Source organism: Vipera ursinii (assembly GCF_947247035.1).
Source record: "Vipera ursinii genome assembly, chromosome: 6".
In the NCBI taxonomy this organism is placed as follows: Eukaryota; Metazoa; Chordata; class Lepidosauria; order Squamata; family Viperidae; genus Vipera; species Vipera ursinii.
The window spans coordinates 4553128-4571014 of NC_139515.1; the positions used below are offsets into that span (position 1 = coordinate 4553128).

Consider the following 17887-nt stretch of genomic DNA (forward strand, 5'->3'; position numbering starts at 1 on the left):
GGCTAGGCAACCTTGGCTCTTTTATGACTCGTGGACTTCAACTCCCAGAATTCCTGAGCCAGCATGGCTCAGCTTGGAAACCTCTCCCTTTCCCCTCAGTGTGGCTGGCTCAGGAATTCTGGGAGTTGAAGTCCACAAGTCATAAAGTGGCCTAGGCCTAGGCCAGGGGTAGGCAACCTTGGCTCCTATTTATGACTTGTGGACTTCAACTCCCAGAATTCCTGAGCCAGCGTGGCTCAGCTTGGAAACCTCTCCCTTTCCCGTCAGTGTGGCTGACTCAGGAATTCTGGGAGTTGAAGTCCACGAGTCATAAAAGAGCCAAGGTGGTCTACTCCTGCCCTATATAATTTCAGACAAGTGACTGTCCAATTTCTTCTTAAAAGCCTCCAGTGATGGAGCACCTGCAACTTCTGGTGGCAAGTCGTTCCACTGGTTAATCGTCCTCACTGTCAGGAAGCTTCTCCTTAATTTCAGGTTGCTTCTCTCCTTGATTAGTTTCCATCCATTGTTTCTTGTCTTGCCTTCTGGAGCTTTGGAGAATAAGTTGACACACCACCACCACCACCCCGCTTCTTGTTTGTGGCAGCCCCTCAAATATTGGAATACTACTATCATGTCCCCAGTAGTCCTTCATTTCTCTAGACTAGCCAAACCCAAATCCTGCAACTGCTCTTCATAAGTTTTTGTCTCCAGGCCTTTCATCATCTTAGTTGCTGCAAGTGTTGTAGATGTGAGTTAGTTACCCAGTGCCTGAATTGCAGTCATGTGACAGTAAGGGTGGTGTAAGCCATGTTTTCTGAGGCTGTTGTAACTTTGAGCCACTTTTAAATGAAGGGTTGGAAATTTAAGGATCGCCTTTTACTGTTATGGGGATAAGAGGAGGAAGATTTCTGTTGACCCGGAGCACAAAATATTAAACAAATGGTAAAATATATCAGAATAAAATACCTTTTGCAGAGGTTCCAGCAGCTTCCCCAAAGCTACAATAGCAATTAATACAATAAGCGCTGAGATTATACCGGCAACCTGAAAATAAAATATTGGGAATCATCAAGAAAATAAGTTTGTTTTCAGGAATATTTATGCAAAGGGGCTAGTTTACACACTTAGTGAGCTATTTTCAGTAGAGAGTTTGAGTTGTCAAAATAACATTCTGACAGAAGCAGAGATTTTTTTAAAAAATTGTTTCTGTACAAGGAAATGTGATTTCAAAACCTTATTTTAAAACTTGATATTTTTAAAACTAAGCTACGTAGTCATATACCAATAAGGATGTCAGATCTACACATGCATGTTTAATATGCGACAGGAATTAAAGTGTTAGGAGAGACAGACAGAATTATTAATATTAGACCTAGGAGTAGAATGTGTGGATCTACAGGAACAAGCAAAGCTGACAAGATAAGGAAGGAAACTCTGACCCTAATCCTAATCCTAACCCTAACCCAAAGCCTAATCCTAATTGTAACCCAAACGCTAACCATAACCCCAACCCTAACCCAAAACCTAATCCTAATCCTAATCCCAATCCCAATTGAAACCCAACCCCAACCCTAACCCTAACCCTAGCCTAACCCAAAACTTAATCCTAATCCCAATCCCAACTGCAACCCAACTCCAACCCTAACCCAAAGCCTAATCGTAATCCTAATCCTAATCGTAACCCAAAGCGTAATCCTAACCCAAACCCTAACCCTAACCCCAACCCTAACCCAAAACCTAATCCTAATCCTAATCCCAATCCCAACCCCAACCTCAACCCCAACCCCAACCCTAACTCTAACCCAAACCCAAACCCAAACCCAAACCCTAACCCCAACCCCAACCCTAACCCAGAACCTAATCCTAATCCTAATCCTAATCCCAATCCCAACCCTAACCCTAACCCTAACCCTAGGCTAAAATACTGTGCAACTAGGATCAACCATTAGATGACTTGTTCAAAATCCGCTCCAGCAAATCAGTTCCAAGAGTGATGGGCAGGCAGTAGAAGTCCCTTCCTTCTGGGCCAGGGAAGTACCTGAGTTTTTCCACCTGTGCTTTCTTGGACCGCAGTGCGAGAGAGCGCGGTGGTTGCAGCAAAGCAAGAAAAAGCTCCTGAAAAAATATTGCTGATTCCAAAGGCGATAAATTCCTAGGAGGTTAGCAAACGGGAATAAACAAACAGGGTGTAAAACACAAAAGTCCTTCATCATAAGTGGAAATATTTTATTAGAACAGGCTTCGAGAAACCACAGGTGGCCCTTCGACGTACGGCCACAAAAGAAGACCAGAATTTCCGTTGCTAAGCAAGGCAATGTTTAAAATGAGACTTCCCCATTTTTACAAACTTTCATGACACATTTGTTAAGTGAATCGCCGCCCTTAAGTGAATCGCCACTGTTGTTAAGTGAATCGCCACCATTGTTAAGTGAATCACAAGGTCGTTAAGTGAATCTGGCTTCCCCCACCCACTGATGTTGCTTGTGAGAAACTAGCTGGGAAGGTGGCAAACGGCGATCACGTGGCCCTGGGACACAGCAACCCTCGTAAGTACATGCCGGTTGCCGTGGATCTAAATTTTGATCATGGGCTGCAACGGTTGTAAGTGAGAGGAACACTGATAAGTCACTTTTTTCAATGTCACTGTGACCTCGAAGGATTGCTAAATGATGTCGGGGATTACAGACTGAGGTCTTCTGGAACAGCCCAGATTTACTCAGCTCTGTGGTTCCCCTTCCTGCTGGTCACCCTGGCCCCTTTAAGATGAGTGGGGGGTTCTGGGAGTTGAAGTCCAGACCTCTCGGAAGTTCCTCAAATGGAACTTGGGAATTTTGGACTGGAACGTTTAATTCACTTCACTTCACTTTGCCATATTTTTACTTTATTTGGTTGGTTTACATGCCGGCTTCCCTTCCCTTTATTTTTTTGCTTTATTTTATTCATTTGTATGGCTGCTTCAATTCATTTCACTTCATTTTACTTCATTTCACGTCGCTTCACTTTATTTTATTCATTTGCATGGCTGCTTCACTTCACTTCACTTCACTTTATTTTATTCATTTACATGGCTGCTTCACTTCACTTTGTTTTTGCTTTATTTTATTCATTTGCAGGGCTGCTTCATGTCACTTCACTTCACTTTTACTTCATTTCACCTCACTTTATTTTTACTTTATTTTATCCGTTTGCATGGCTGCTTCACTTCACGGCATTTTTACTTTATTTTTACTTTATTTTATTCGTTTGCATGGCTGCTTCACTTCACTTCATTTTTAGTTCGTTTTTACTTTATCTTACCCACGTGCACGGCTGCCCACCTCTGTTAAGGTGGTGACGGTGTTAATTCTCCTTTTCTCTACCAGCTGCCAACTTCAGCTATAAATTTTAATATTCTAACCAAGAGAATGGCTAGATATGCAGGTTCCTTTATTTAGTGCATGGGTCTTCAAACTCGGCCCTTTTATGACTCATGGACTTCAATTTCCAGAATTCCTCAGCCAGAGTGCCTGGCTGAGGAATTCTGGGAGTTGAAGTCCATGAGTCATAAAAGGGCCGAGTTTGAAGACCCATGATTTAGTGCCTTAAAGAAAACTCAGATTAGACGGCACTTCCCTGTTCTTCGGGAATCCGGCACCGTTCTCCGTACCTGATTTCCATCAATGGAATAATCGTACTTGGTGGCGTATACTTTCCCCACCGAGACGGCGATAGCATAAGCGACAATCGCAATGGAAAATGACGAGGCCACCATCTCCCCAAACATCTCCACAGCTGGACGTTGAGGAGGCAAAAATCTACAGAGGAAAAGGAGTAACAGAGAAATGCATACGGATCATTGTACAGATAGTCCTTGACTTACAAAGTTTGCTTAGTGACAGTTCGAAGTTACCATGTAACTTATGACCATTTTTCACATTGACAACCGTGGCAGCATCCTCATGGTCATGTGATCAAAATTCAGAGGCTTGGCAACTGGCATGTACTTTTACGACGGTTTGCAGCGTCCTGGGGTCACGTGATCCCCTTTTGCAACCTTCTGACGAGGAAAGCCAATGGGGAAGCCAGATTCACTTAACAACCGTGTTACTAATTTGTTAAGTCACTTACCAATTGTAGCAAGAAAGGTCGTAAAATGGGGCAAAACTCACTTAAGAACTGTCTCACTTAGCAACATAAATTTTGGGATCAATTATGGTCGAAAGTCGAGGACTACCTGTACATATTATTTATTTTATTTTTATTTTTATTTATTATTATTATTATTATTATTATTATTATTATTATTATTATTATTATTATTAGGTTTTTTTACACACACGCATTTATTTATTTATATTTATATCCTGCCATTATTATTTTTACAAATACCTCAAGGTGGCGAATACACATACACACAACCTACCTCGCAGGGTTGTTGCTGTGAGGAAAATAGGAGGAGAGAGGAGGAGGAGGAGGAGGAGGTGTTGGATGCATTTGCCACCTTGAATTTTTTGTGAAAAAATCATAAAGGCGGGATGCAAATCAATCAGTAAATTAAATAAAATTTACTTTGCTAAGCAAGGCGGTCACTAAGCGAGTCTTGCCCAACGTTATGATCTTTTTTGCCACGGTTGTTAAGGGAATCATGTGGTTGTTAAGTGAACCCAGCTCCCGTTCATTGACTTTGCTTGTCAGAAGCCGGCTGGGAACCTACGGCTCTTTCTGGAGGCCCCTCGTAAATACATGTTGGTTGCTGAGCTTCAAAGTTTGATCATGTGATCTTGGGGTTCCTGAAATGGTTGTAAGTGTTGCAAGTTGAGGACTATCTATAACTGGAGAACTTTCCTCTTTAAACTCAAAATGTCGTTGCATTTAGCCTTTGGTTTGGGCATTAGAAGACAAATAATCTGCACTCACCCTCTAGGAATAGTTTTCACAATCCCTGCATTGTATTTCTTCTCAAGGTCCACTCCATAGGAAATGCCCGTGGCAACGATAGTCTGGATTAAATAATAATAATAATAATAATAATAATAATAATAATAATAATAATAATAATAATAATAATAGCAGAAGGTATTTTATTTATTTATTTACTTAGCCTATGGCATCTACAGGGGTCATGCAATCACTGAAATACAAATGTAGTTTAAATAAAGCATCAGTGTGTGTGTGTGTGTGTGTGTGTGTACATATATACATATATTATATATGTCTATGTATGTATGTGTGTGTGTGTGTATATATATATATATATTTAATTATTTATTTATTTAATTAAATTTTTATACCGCCCTATTCCCGAAGGACTCAGGGCGGTTTACAGGGCAACCGCCGGCACCCTGAGAAGGCCCTCCCTGTGGGAGCACACAGGACGATGGGAAGTTGATGCCGGCAGCAGGTGTTCCCATAGATCAGGGGTAGGCAACCTCGGCTCTTTTATGACTCATGGACTTCAACTCCCAGAATTCCATGAGTCATAAAAGAGCCGAGGTTGCCTACCCCTGCCTTAGATAATCCGGACCCAAGCCATTTAGAGCATTATAGGTCATTACCAGCACCTTGAATCTCACCCAGAGATTCTATTATATCTATGATGTATGTACATGTATATATATGTGTGTATGTATACATATATAATATGTATGTGTGTGTATACACACACATACATATATACATATATAATTCATATATACACACATAAATATATACACACACATACATACATACATATACACATATGTATATGCGGACAATACAATATAGGAGATAACACATTAAATTAAGATAAAACCATAAGAAAATCACCATAATACAGGTAGTCCTCAATTTACAACAGTTCATTTATTGACCATTCAAACAGTGGCACTGAAAAAAGAGACTTGTGTTTTTCACAGTTACAACTTTCGTAGCATCCCCAGGCTCACATGATCAGAATTTGGACACTTGGCCGCTGGTTCACACTTATGACGGTCACAGTGTCCCGTGTGTGTGTGTGTGTGTGTCATGTGATCCCCTTTTGCAAGCTTCTGACAAGCAAAGTCAATGGGGGAAGCCAGATTCACTTAACAACCTGTTGTTGTGATTCACTTAGCACCTGTGGGAAGAAAGGTCGTAAAACGGGACCAAACTCACTTAAAAGCCATCTCGCTGAGCAACATAAATCTTGCGTCTCAACTGTGGTCGTAAGTCGAGGGCTACCTGTATGGAGCGGCAGAACCGCAATCGCGACAAGATTGTACAGAATTCAAAAAGGTGTAAAAAGAGAGAAGCCTGATCTGGGTTCTCCTGGAACTTTTCTGAGCTTCTCAAAAGTTGTCGTCTTACCACAATCACTTCTATCGGAATGGGAATCGGGATCTTGTGTCTGAAGCGGTCGTTAATCTCTTTGACAGCCATGCAAACCACGATGGTCAGCAGCCCCGCCACCAGGTCAGCGATATTGGTGGTTCTGATATTTTGAAATATTTCTATAAGCGTCTAAAGACAGAACGCAAAAATAAGATCCTCCTTCGGATGAGAATTGTATGTTCTGGAGGTTCAAGTAGCTAGGGCCCAAAATTAGCAAACTTGAGTTACAGAAATAGTACTGTAAGAACATCTTAGTAATGCACATGGATTAATAATTGACTGGGTTGCCTGCAAAAAATAAAATAAAAGGGCTGTACTTCATTAGAGTTTTTCAGGAGAAACTGCACAGCTGGTATTCCTCCTTTTAACAGAAAATCGGAATATATTACAATCTACCCGCCCCAGTTCTCTTGATCAGATTAATTTATCTCATTTGTTTCATCTCCTTTTCTTTTTTAACATGTTTTTATTTATTTTTTGTTTAAAAAAATATTTTCTTTTCTTCTATTCTCGAACAACGTTACGGCCATTTGGGCTATTTTATCTAAAATGAAAAGCAATGTAGAATTGCTCTTAATAATCATTAAGTTAGGACAGCAAACGTATTCTGAATTCCACAATGGCAAAAAAATAAATAAATGGCCTCTGTAAATAAGATACTTACAGAAAACCTTAATGGGAAGGAGAACTAAAGTTCATCTTAATGAAGACCAATCGAGAAGAGAAGCAATCTGAATTAAGGAGAAATTTCCTGACAGTGAGGACAATTAACCAGTGGAAAAGCTTGCCACCAGATGTTGTGGGTGCTCCATCACTGGAGGTTTTTAAGAAGAGACTGGGCAGCCGCTTGTCTGGAACGATGTAGCGACTCCTTCTTGAGCAAGGGGCTGGACTAGAAGACCTCCAAGACCCCTTCCAGCTTTATTCTGATTAAGACCCTGGATACTCAGTGGGCAGAGAATGCTGGCTAATTTTTATTGGAAACCCTAAGGCAGGGGTTTCAAACTTGGCCCTTTTATGACTCGTGGACTTCAAATCCCAGAATTCCTCAGCCAGCCATGCTGGCTGAGCAATTCTGGGAGTTGAAGTCCACGAGTCATAAAAGGGCCAAGTTTGGAGACCCCTGATCTAATGTAACGTTCTACCCCAGCAAATTGTTAAGTGTAGACATCTGCCACTCAACAACTATCCATTCTGTTGTCTGAAAATTGCTTTTCCAAAAGGCAAGTGGACTGTTTTTCCTTGAGGAGAAAGAGGAAGACATTTTTCTTCTCATCCAAGAAGCTTCATCCTTGGATGAGAAGAGAAATAACTACTACTACTACTACTACTACTACTACTACTACTACTACTACCACTTCTTCTTCTTCTTCTTCTTCTTCTTCTTCTTCTTCTTCTTCTTCTTCTTCTTCTTCTTCTTCTTCTTCTTCTTCTTCTTCGTCTCCTCCTCCTCCTCCTCCTCCTCCTCCTCCTCCTCCTCCTCCAAATAGTCCAATTGCCTTTTGAAAAAGCACCTTCAAGGCCACTATGATCTGGATGTCGCACACTCTCCGTAGACATTTATCCCTTCTACTGTAGATCAACACACTGTGGACCAAAACCTGGGGAATACAAGGGACCAACAGTTAAGTCATGGAAGTTCAGTTTAGTAAGAAACACTTACGTAGATTATGGAAAGGACTCCGTTGTAGTTTTCCGTTGAAACGTTCAGCACAATTTTTAGCTGTGAAACAAATACTTGAAAAGCAGCTGCTGTTGTAAAACCACCAACCAATGGATCAGCAAGATACCTTACAATAAAACCAATCTGAAGTACTCCAAACACTAGCTGGGGGGAAAAAACACACCATAATTTCCGAAACAGTTAAAAAAAAATAATGAGCATAGCAAACAAGTCTTAAAGTTTGAAGACCTGGCTAGGGAATTCTGGGAGTTGAAGTCCACAAATCTTAGGGTTGCCAAGTTTGAAGACCCCTGGACTAGACATAACGTTTCCTCAATTGTTCATCATACCATTTAGCCTCCAGCCCCCTAATCATTTTAATTTTATTTTTATTTTTATTCCATTTATATCCCGCCCTTCTCCGAAGACTCAGGGCGGCTTACAAGCTTAGCAGTAGCCTTCATTCTATGTATATGCCTGCTTATTATTAGGGCTTTTGGGGGGGCCCAAGCGGCATTATTACAAAGTCAGCTTATTGCCCCCAACAATCTGGGTCCTCATTTTACCTACCTTGGAAGGATGGAAGGCTGAGTCAACCTTGAGCCTGGTGGGACTCGAACCTGCACTAATGGCAGGCAGCTGGTGTTAATTAAGGAGGCATTAGCCCACTGCTCCACCAAGGCTCTCTCTCTCTCTCTCTCCCCCCCCTGTGTGTGTGTGTGTGTGTGTGTGTGTGTGTGTGTGTGTGTGTATTTTCTCTTCTTCAATAATCTTCACTTTTGTCAACCCTAAATTAATACATTTCTTAGTCATTTAGTAGATAACAATTGAATATAGACATTTTCCTAGTATTTCTACAAGTAACAGCCACATCAATATGAATCTTCATTTCTAATTAATCACCTTAATCACCTTGTCACCGATCCTGTTTTTAAAGTTCTTATTTATTTTTTTGTTTTCCCCACAAATGCTCAAAAAACACCGTTACCTCTTAAGATGTTCTTTGAGTCAATTACCCTTACGTATTTAAGCCTTTTCCCTCCTAAGATGTAAAAGAGCCCCCTAAGCATTTTTGTTGCTCTTCTCTGTATTCTTTCTAAGGTCTTAACATCTGTTTTTCTAGCGCGGACACATCATTCCAAGGGTGGTCTTACCGGCGCAGTGTAGAACAAGATATCGGTTATGCAAAACGGTAGATCAATGATGCCAAAATTAAAAAGGGGAGGGGGGAAAGAGCATTTACCTGGATTATGCCAACCAGGAAGGTCACGGTGCTGGAAATGAGGACCCGCTGAGCGTCTCTGGAGGCGATGTCTACCCCAGTTGTTCCGTTCAACCCCGTCATGTTACTGTTAGCCAGGGGGAAATTTCGATCCGGTGCCATGCTCAGTACTACAGAGCCCACCATTAAACTAACCACAGGAAAAGGTCCTGTTGAAAGGAAGAATATCTATTTTTAAAATGTGTCTTTGGGAGCCAGTGTTATGGCCAAGGCAGGGGTCTCCAACCTTGGCCACTTTAAGACGGGTTCTGGGAGTTGAAGTCCACCCGTCTTAAAGTGGCCAAGGTTGGAGACCCGTGGGCTAAGGTCCTGGAAACGAGCAGGAAGACGGTTCCCCAAGTGACTTTTCAGCCAATTGTTCTCTCTCAGCCCAACCTCCCTCACAGGGAGGGCGTGGTAGGGCCCACGGAGGAGGAGGGAGCCCTCTGCGTGGTGCCTTGAGCTGCTCTACACAAGGTGGGCTATAAATCTAAGGAATCCATAAGCTTAAACCGAGCATTCAACGTTTAAATTGTTTTCTGAATGTGGTTACTGCTTTATCGCTTTAGAATTTTAGAACAGTCAGCCACCTCCTAGAGCTGGGTGGGTTGGTCGGGCTGGGTGGCTGTAGAAATTAATAAATTAATTAAATGCACACACCAACGGTGGCTTGGTTTTACCTACAGGTAAACTGTAGGGGCGTCGTCTATAGTTATAACCAATCCACACAGAAGAAACGAATGCCAGCTTTATCAGGGACTGTTTCCCACATGACAGCTCACTATATCTGGTGGGGTCCTTAATGTTCAGCCCTTCCTATGTATTTGGAGGCTGACTGCTGGGGGTCCCAAGGAAAGGAGGTGAAAAAAGGTGTTTCGGCCAGTCCAGTGACATGACACCCTTACCTGTTTCTCTAGCCTGATATCACCATTAATAAGAATGAAACCAGGCAGAAACCCAGTAAGAATATTCAGCAAGACATTAGCATCTCTCTCTCTCTCTCTCTCTCTCTCTCTCTCTCTCTCTCTCTCTCTCTCTCTCTCTCTCATCTACCTACCTACCTACCTACAGGTTATCCATCTATCTATATCTATCTATCTATCTATCTATCTATCTATCTATCTATCTATCTATCTATATTTATCAATCTATCTATCTATCTATCCATCCTATCTATCTATCTATCTATCTATCTATCTATCTATCTATCTATCTATCTATCTATCTATCTATCCATTCTCTCTCTCTCTCTCTATCCATCCATCCATCCATCCATCCACATCTATCTATCTATCTATCTATCTATCTATCTATCTATCTATCTATCTATCTACCTACCTACCTACCTACCTACCAATTTATATCCATCTATCTATATCATATCTGCCTGCCTGCCTGCCTGCCTGCCTGCTTATCTATCTATCTATCTATCTATCTATCTATCTATCTATCTATCTATCTATCTATTTATATTGGTAGGTAGATATCTATATCATATCTATCTGCCTGCCTGCCTGCCTGCTTATCTATCTATCTATCTATCTATCTATCTATCTATCTATCTATCTATCTATCTCTATCTATCTCTATCTATCTATCTATCTATCTATCTATCTATCTATCTATCTATCTATCCATATCTATCCATATCTATCTATCTATCTATCTATCTATCTATCTATCTATCTATCTATCTATCTATCTATCATCTACCTATCTACCTACCTACCTACCTACCAATTTATATCCATCTATCTATATCATATCTATCTATCTGCCTGCCTGCCTGCTTATCTGTCTGTCTGTCTGTCTGTCTGTCTGTCTGTCTGTCTCTCTCTCTCTCTCTCTCTCTCTCTCTGCAAGTTGCATATTATCTCAGCCATGAAACGATTCTAGACAGCTAATAGCATAGAATTAAAATATCAGGTAATAAATTAAGAAGTAAAAATAACAACATCGGCAGAAGAATAACGGTGCGCATTAAGGAAGGATAGCTGAATAAACCCAATCCACAGCCATCAGGAAACTGATCCCTAGACCCTGATCCCTAGACCCTCTCTGTTAGAAGAGCCAGTTTTTACAAAAGCCGACAAAGTCAGGGCCATGTGGATCTCCCGGGACGCACTGTTCCACAAGACAGATACAGGGATCTTGCTTTTCAGCTTCTTATTCTAATTTAAAGTCGATAGTCCGTGCTACCATAATAGGCTGGCTCCGTTACAGTCATAAGTCGAGGAATATCGCTATTATGTTCCCAGGTGTACATTAACTTAAATCATCACAATAATAGAATTTATTTGTTAACTCAAGTTTCATAGTGCCTTTTTGCTCAGGTGGGGACGGAAACAAGTATTAAAGCTGTTAGTCTGAGAGAAGAGATTCCTGGTTATTTTTGTGCTGTTTGTGGGATTTAAACCACAAAACATACTTGATCTAAGTAACATCTGCTAATAATAGCTAAGTTCTGCCAACAGTACACCGATGCAACATATCGTATGTGGATATCATTTCCAGAAATTAAACGTGGAAAAGCGTGGAGCAGAATGGAGAATTTAAACACAGCCCAAACACAGCATCATATAAAAGTCTATTGCAGCAAACGGAATACACCCAAACATCCACGCCATGAAACAAAATGGAGCATTCTCAAAGAAACATATCTCTGATTAAAATTTTAAAAAAATATCCAGTTACCAACAGAGATGTGTCTTGATGTTCCTAGGAGGAAGTAAGTCAGGATGGGGAAGAATGCAGAATAGAGGCCGTATCCAATGGGAACTGCAGCCAATAAAGCGTACGCCAAACCTGACAGTACAGAATTATTATTTTTTTAAAAAAGTTAAATCATATTCTGAAGCATTTTAAAGTCAATTATAATACATTAATGTAAACACGCTGTTCTTTAATAGACAAATACAATCTGTACAGGTAGTCCTTGTCTTACGTCTGTTCGTCAAGCAATTGTTCAAAGTTACCACAACACTGAAAAAAGTAATCATCATCATCATCATCATCATCATCAAGTTGGAAGGGACCTTGGAGGTCCTCTAGTCCAACCCCCTGCTCAGGCAGGAAACCCTATACCATTTCAGACAAAGGGCTGTCCAGTCTCTTCTTAAAAACTTCCAGTGTTGGAGCATTCACAGCCTTCTGGAGGCAGGTTGTTCCGCTGGTTAATTGTCCTAACTGTTAGGATGTTTCTCCTTAGTTCTAGGTTGCTTCTCTCCTTGATTAGATTCCATCCATTGCTTCTTGTCCTGCCTTCAGGTGCTTTGGAGAATAGCTTGACTCCCTCTTCTTTGGGGCAGCCCCTGAGATATTGGAAGGCTGCTATCATGTCCCCCATCGTCCTTCTCTTCATTAAACTAGACTTACCCAATTCCAGCCACCGTTCCTTGTATGTGTTAGCCTCCAGCCCCCTGATCATCTTTGTTGCTCTTCTCTGCACTCTTTCTAGAGTCTCAACATCTTTTTTCCTTTGTGGTGACCAAAACTGGATGCCATATTCCAAGTGTGGCCTTACCAAGGCTTTAAAAAGTGGTATTAACACTTCACATAATCTCGATTCTGTCCCTCTGTTAATGCAACCTAGGACTGTGTTGGCTTTTTCAGCAGCTGCAGCACACGGCTGGCTCATATTTAAGTGACTGTCCACTAGGACTCCAAGATCCCTCTCACAGTTGCTACTATTGAGCAAGGTGCCACCTATACTATAGTTGTACAAGTAACCTGGTTATTTGTGGGGTCTCTGCAGTCATCTGATCGTCATTTGGGTGCTTGGCCACTGGCATGCGTTTTTGACCCTTGCAGCGTCACAGAGGTCACAAGAAGGTCATTTCTGGGCTTCTAACCATCAAAATGAAATGGTGGAAGCCCAATTTGCTTAACGGACAGGGGAAGCAAGGCTGTAAAACTGGACACAGTCATGGGACAATTTAATTAACAACCTCGGTGCTTCGTGATAATCAAGTTAGTCCCAAATGAGGATTACCTGAATTTGTATTTCACATCTGAGGTTCACCCCTTCTACATCTAGACCGCATGCTACACGTAAAAACCTTGAGCAGGTAATGCTTACTAAAAAGTAAACTGGGGGTTGATTTGGATTGTGCAGTATTTAGGTGGAATCAAATTTAAATCAATAAAAAACGAGCTGAAAGCCTACAAACTTTAGAGAGGAAAAGGCTTCTAAGTAAACTGGAGCGACATTTAAAGCTAGAAAAACCTCCAAGTCAGCTTAATTGCAAAATGATTCAACTGGTTTTGAGCTACAGTGGTGAAAAAAAAAACAATCCACGTTAAATGCAGGACACAATACAGAATAAGAGTCGGAAGGGACCTTGGAGGTCTTCCAGTCCAACCCCTGCTTGAACAGGAGACCCCCAAACCATATCAGATAAATGGCTGTCCAATCTCTTCTTGAAAACCTCCAGCGGTGGAGCACCCGCAATGTCTGGAGGCAAGCCGTTCTACAAGCGTGTATTTTTTTCTCCAAGCCTGAAGAAAACAGGCAAGTTGTTCCACTGGATATTTGTACCCGCTGTCTGGAAATTTCTGCTTAATTCGAGGTTGGATCTCTCCTTGATCCAAATGTGGAGAGAGAGAGAGAGAGAGGGAGGGAGGGAGGGAGGGAGAGAGAGAGAGAGAATGAAAAAGAGAGAATGAGGGGGCGAAGAGAGAGAGGGGTAGAAAGAGAGAGGGAGGGAGAGGGAGGGGGAGGGAGAGAGGGAGAGAAAGAGAAGGAGAGAGGAAGAGAGAGAGGGAGAGAGATGGAGAGGGGGAGAATGAGAGAAGGGGGAGGGAGGGGGAGAAAGAGGGAGAGGGAGAAGGAGAGGAAGAGGGAGGGGGAGGGAGAGAGGGGGAGAAAGAGGGAGAGAGGGAAAGGAAGAGAGACAGGGAGAGGGAGAGGGAGGGAGAGGGAGAGAATGAGAAAGAGAAAGAGAAGAGGGAGGGAGGGGAGAAAGGGAGAAGGGGAGGGAGAGGGAGGGAGAGAGAGAGGGAGAGAGGGAGAGAATGAGAAAGAATGAGAGAAGAGGGAGGGAGGGAGGGGGAGAAAGGGAGGAGAGGGGGAGGGAGGGGGAGGGAGAGAGAGAGAGGGAGAGAGAGGGAGAGGGAGAGAATGAGAGAAGGGGAGGGAGGGGGAGAAATAGGGAGAGGGAGAAGGAGAGGAAGAGGGAGAGGGAGGGAGAGAGAGAGAATGAGAAAGAATGAGAAAGAGGGAGGGAGGGGGAAAAGGGAGAAGGAGAGGGAGAGGGATGGAGGGGGGAGAGAGGGAGAGGAAGAGGGAGGGGGAGGGGGATTGGGGAGAGGGAGGGAGAGAAGGAGAGGGAGAGGGAGAGAATGAGAAACAGAATGAGAGAAGAGGGAGGGAGGGGGAGAAAGGGAGAAGGAGAGGGGGAGGGGGAGGGAGAGAGAGAGGGAGAGGGAGAGAATGAGAGAGAATGAGAGAAGAGGGAGGGAGGGGGAGGGAGATAGGGGGAGAAAGAGGGAGAGAGAGAGAGGGAGAGAATGAGAGAAGGGGGAAAGAGGGGGAGAAAGGGAGGAGAGGGAGAGGGAGGGGGAGGGAGAGAGGGGGAGAAAGTGGGAGAGAGGGAGAGGATGAGAATGAGAGAAGGGGGGAGGGAGGGAGGGAGGGAGGGGGAGAAAGAGGGAGAGGGAGAGACCTCGAATAGCCTCGGTATAGTTGAGATTTCCAGGCCCGACCTCAGCATCTCCTGAGGATACAGGTGCGTCCCTCTCTTACCTTGCAAGGTAGCCACCAGGCCCGTACTGACGCCCGAAATGATGTCGCTGAGGAGCCATTCCTTAATCCTGTACTTGGGCAGCCAGTCCAGGACAGGGAAGAGGCGCTTGGTGACCTGCAAGGCTTTTTTTCTCGAACAGCTGCCAGAGACAACAACAACAGCAACAACAACAACAACGGTCACTTGCCAATAGGACTGAGTGAGACGCCCGCTTGAGGGCACACCGCTCTCAGGGTCAACCGTGCCCCCAAACCTACGCAGGTCAGCCGCTTACCTGCAGGACTTCTGGACTCGCTCGCGGAGCGTCTTGGGCACCACCAGCTTCTTCTCGTTCTCCTCCTGGAAGCCGGGCTCGTTGTAAATGGGTCGGCTCACCACGTAGCGACTCGGGTCCGGCAGGCCTCCGTCGGCCGCGCCGCTGGCTGCCATGGCTGCCCCTCACCTGGGGCAAAGACAAGGAGGGAGACCACCGGCCTTCCCCAAGCAGACTCGGGCGCAGAGACAGCCAGCCGGCCGGCCGTCAAAGGGCAGCATGCCTGCCAAGCCAAGCCTACGCCTGGCCTTCTGCAGCCCTGGGCCGGCCTCGGCCCGCTCCTGCCCACCACCCATCTGGGCCGGCTTTCCCCCCCCTCCGCCCGGCCTGAGCCTCTTCGCCAGCCCAGCAAGGTCCCGACAGAGCAGCGGCAGAAGCCGGAGTTCCCAACCAGGCCCCCTCCTTCCTTCCTTCCTTCCTTCCTTCCTTCCTTCCTTCCTTCCTTCCTTCCTTCCTTCCTTCCTTCCTTCCTTCCTTCCTCCCTCCCTCCCACCCTCCCTCTCTCTTGCTCTCCTTTCTTTCTCAATTTTTCTCAATTTTCTCTTTCTTTCTTTTTCTTTCTTTCTTTCTTTCTCTTTCTTTCTTTCTTTCTCTATCTCTTGCTCTCCTTTCTTTCTCAAATTTTCTCAACTTTCTTTCTTTTATCTTTCTTCTTTCTCAAATTTTCTCAAATCTTTCTCTTTCTTTCTTTCTCTCTCTCTCTTTCTTTCTTTCTTTCTCTCTCTCTCTCTTGCTCTCTTTTCTTTCTCAAATTTTCTCAAATTTCTCTTTCTTTTCTTTTCTTTCTTTCTCAAATTTTCTCAATTTTCTCTTTCTTTCTTTCTCTTTCTTTCTTTCTTTCTTTCTTTCTTTCTTTCTTTCTTTCTTTCTTTCTTTCTTTCTCTTTCTCTCTCTCTCGCTTGCTCTCCTTTCTCAAATTTTCTCAATTTTCTCTTTTTCTTTCTTTCTTTCTTTCTCTTTCTTTCTTTCTTTCTTTCTCTTTTCTTTCTTTCTTTCTCAAATTTTCTCAAATTTCTCTTTCTTTTTCTCTCTCGCTTGCTTGCTTGCTCTCCTTTCTTTCTCAATTTTTCTCACATTTCTTTCTTTCTTTCTTTCCTTTCTTTCTCAAATTTTCTCAAATCTTTCTTTCTTTCTTTCTTTCTTTCTTTCTTTCTTTCTTTCTTTCTTTCTTTCTTTCTTTCTTTCTTTCTCTCGCTCGCTTGCTCTCCTTTCTTTCTTTCTCAAATTTTCTCAAATTCCTTCCTTCCTTCCTTCCTTCCTTCCTTCCTTCCTTCCTTCCTTCCTTCCTTCCTTCCTTCCTTCCTTCCTTCCTTCCTTGGAAAGTCCTCACCCCTTAAGAGGTGGGGCAGGATGGAGGGTGAGGGGGCCGAGGGAGCTTGTGGGGAGAGGACTGCCGAGAGGCAAAGAGGGGCTGGGGGGAGGGGTCAAGGGGCTTTGAGGGGCGAGGAGGGCTGAGGGCGAAGGATCTATAAAAGGGGTGTGTGTGTGTGTGTGTGTGTGTGTGAAGGGAGCTGAGGGAGGATGAGAAGCATGGAGGGGGGTGCTGAGGGAGGGAGGCTGAGGGGTGCTGAGAGGGGGAAAAGGGCCGAAGGGGGCAGAGAGGCAGAACTGGCTGGGGCCCTGAGGGGCCCTGAGGGTCCCTGAGGGCTCCTGAGGGCTCAGGAGGGTGAGAAGCAAGGCCGGATGAGAGGCAAGGAGGGCTGGGGGAGACAGGGGGGGTGGGTGGGTGGGGAGCCGGGCGGGGCTGAAAGAAAAAAGGGGCTGGGGGAGAGGGCCCCCCCCGAGGGCCGGAGGGGGCTGGGGACGAAGGGGGCTGAGAAGCAGAACCGGCGGGCGGGAGGGACCCTGACGGCTCCCGGGAGGGGGGGCTCCTGAGTGACAGAGGGCGGCTGACGGACAGGGGGCTGGGGGAGAGGAGGGGGGGCTGAGGGGCCCAAAGGACTGGGGGAAAGAGATCGAAGGGGTGGGGGCAGTGGGGCTGGGGGGAGGGCTAGGAGGGCCGAGGGGCAAGTCAAGCGGGGCACCCCCCCCACACTTCTGGACACACAGGTGGAGGAGAGGCACCCCGGATTGCCCCCCCTCCTCCTCCTCACTCCGCGGGGCAAGGCGCACCTCGCGAGTTGCAGAGGGGGGGGCAACCTTCCGAGATTACCCCCCCCCAGTTTTTTGCTTAGCCTCATCCCTCCCCTGCCTTCCCCTCCCTCCCCCTGCCTAGCCAAGCCCCGGACGCCCCGCCGGGATTGGGGGCATTGGGGGGGTCCCGCCCCCCCCTCGAGCGCTGTCCGAGGACTGAAGCGCGCCCCGCTCCTCCTCCTCCTCCTCCTCTTCCTCCTCCGCAGCCCAACCTGCCGGGACGACCCTTCCCCACCCGGGGTCCCCCAGAGACCCCCCCCTCAGCGGGTCCCCGGCGCCTCTTTACCTCCTCCTCCTGGTCCTCGTCCTGCGCCCGGAGTCCCAGCTTTCGGCCGGGCGGCTTGACTCGCGTGGCAGCCGCTTTTATACGACCATCTCCGCCTCGGACGCTTCGCCTTTTATTTACAGGCAAACAGAACCGTCCGGCGACCGGGCAGCCTTTCTCTCTCTCTCTCTCTCTC

At 44.9% G+C, this 17887-nt stretch overlaps 1 protein-coding gene across 2 annotated transcripts in view; it reads right to left on the reverse strand.

Moving 5' to 3' along the window:
• SLC26A4 (solute carrier family 26 member 4) overlaps positions 1-15706 on the reverse strand; it is a 32690-nt gene extending 16984 nt beyond the window's left edge. For both annotated transcript variants that reach the window (XM_083366265.1, XM_083366264.1), the window contains exons 1-10: positions 15255-15706; positions 14980-15119; positions 11931-12041; positions 9219-9406; positions 7976-8140; positions 6289-6441; positions 4879-4961; positions 3629-3776; positions 2021-2134; positions 949-1026 (exon numbers count right to left, since the gene is read on the reverse strand). In XM_083366265.1, the coding sequence (XP_083222391.1) occupies positions 949-1026; positions 2021-2134; positions 3629-3776; positions 4879-4961; positions 6289-6441; positions 7976-8140; positions 9219-9406; positions 11931-12041; positions 14980-15119; positions 15255-15409 (1335 nt within the window). In that variant the 5' untranslated portion in view covers positions 15410-15706. The remainder of the gene's footprint in view (positions 1-948; positions 1027-2020; positions 2135-3628; positions 3777-4878; positions 4962-6288; positions 6442-7975; positions 8141-9218; positions 9407-11930; positions 12042-14979; positions 15120-15254) is intronic.
• Between the last annotated feature and the right edge of the window lie 2181 nt (positions 15707-17887).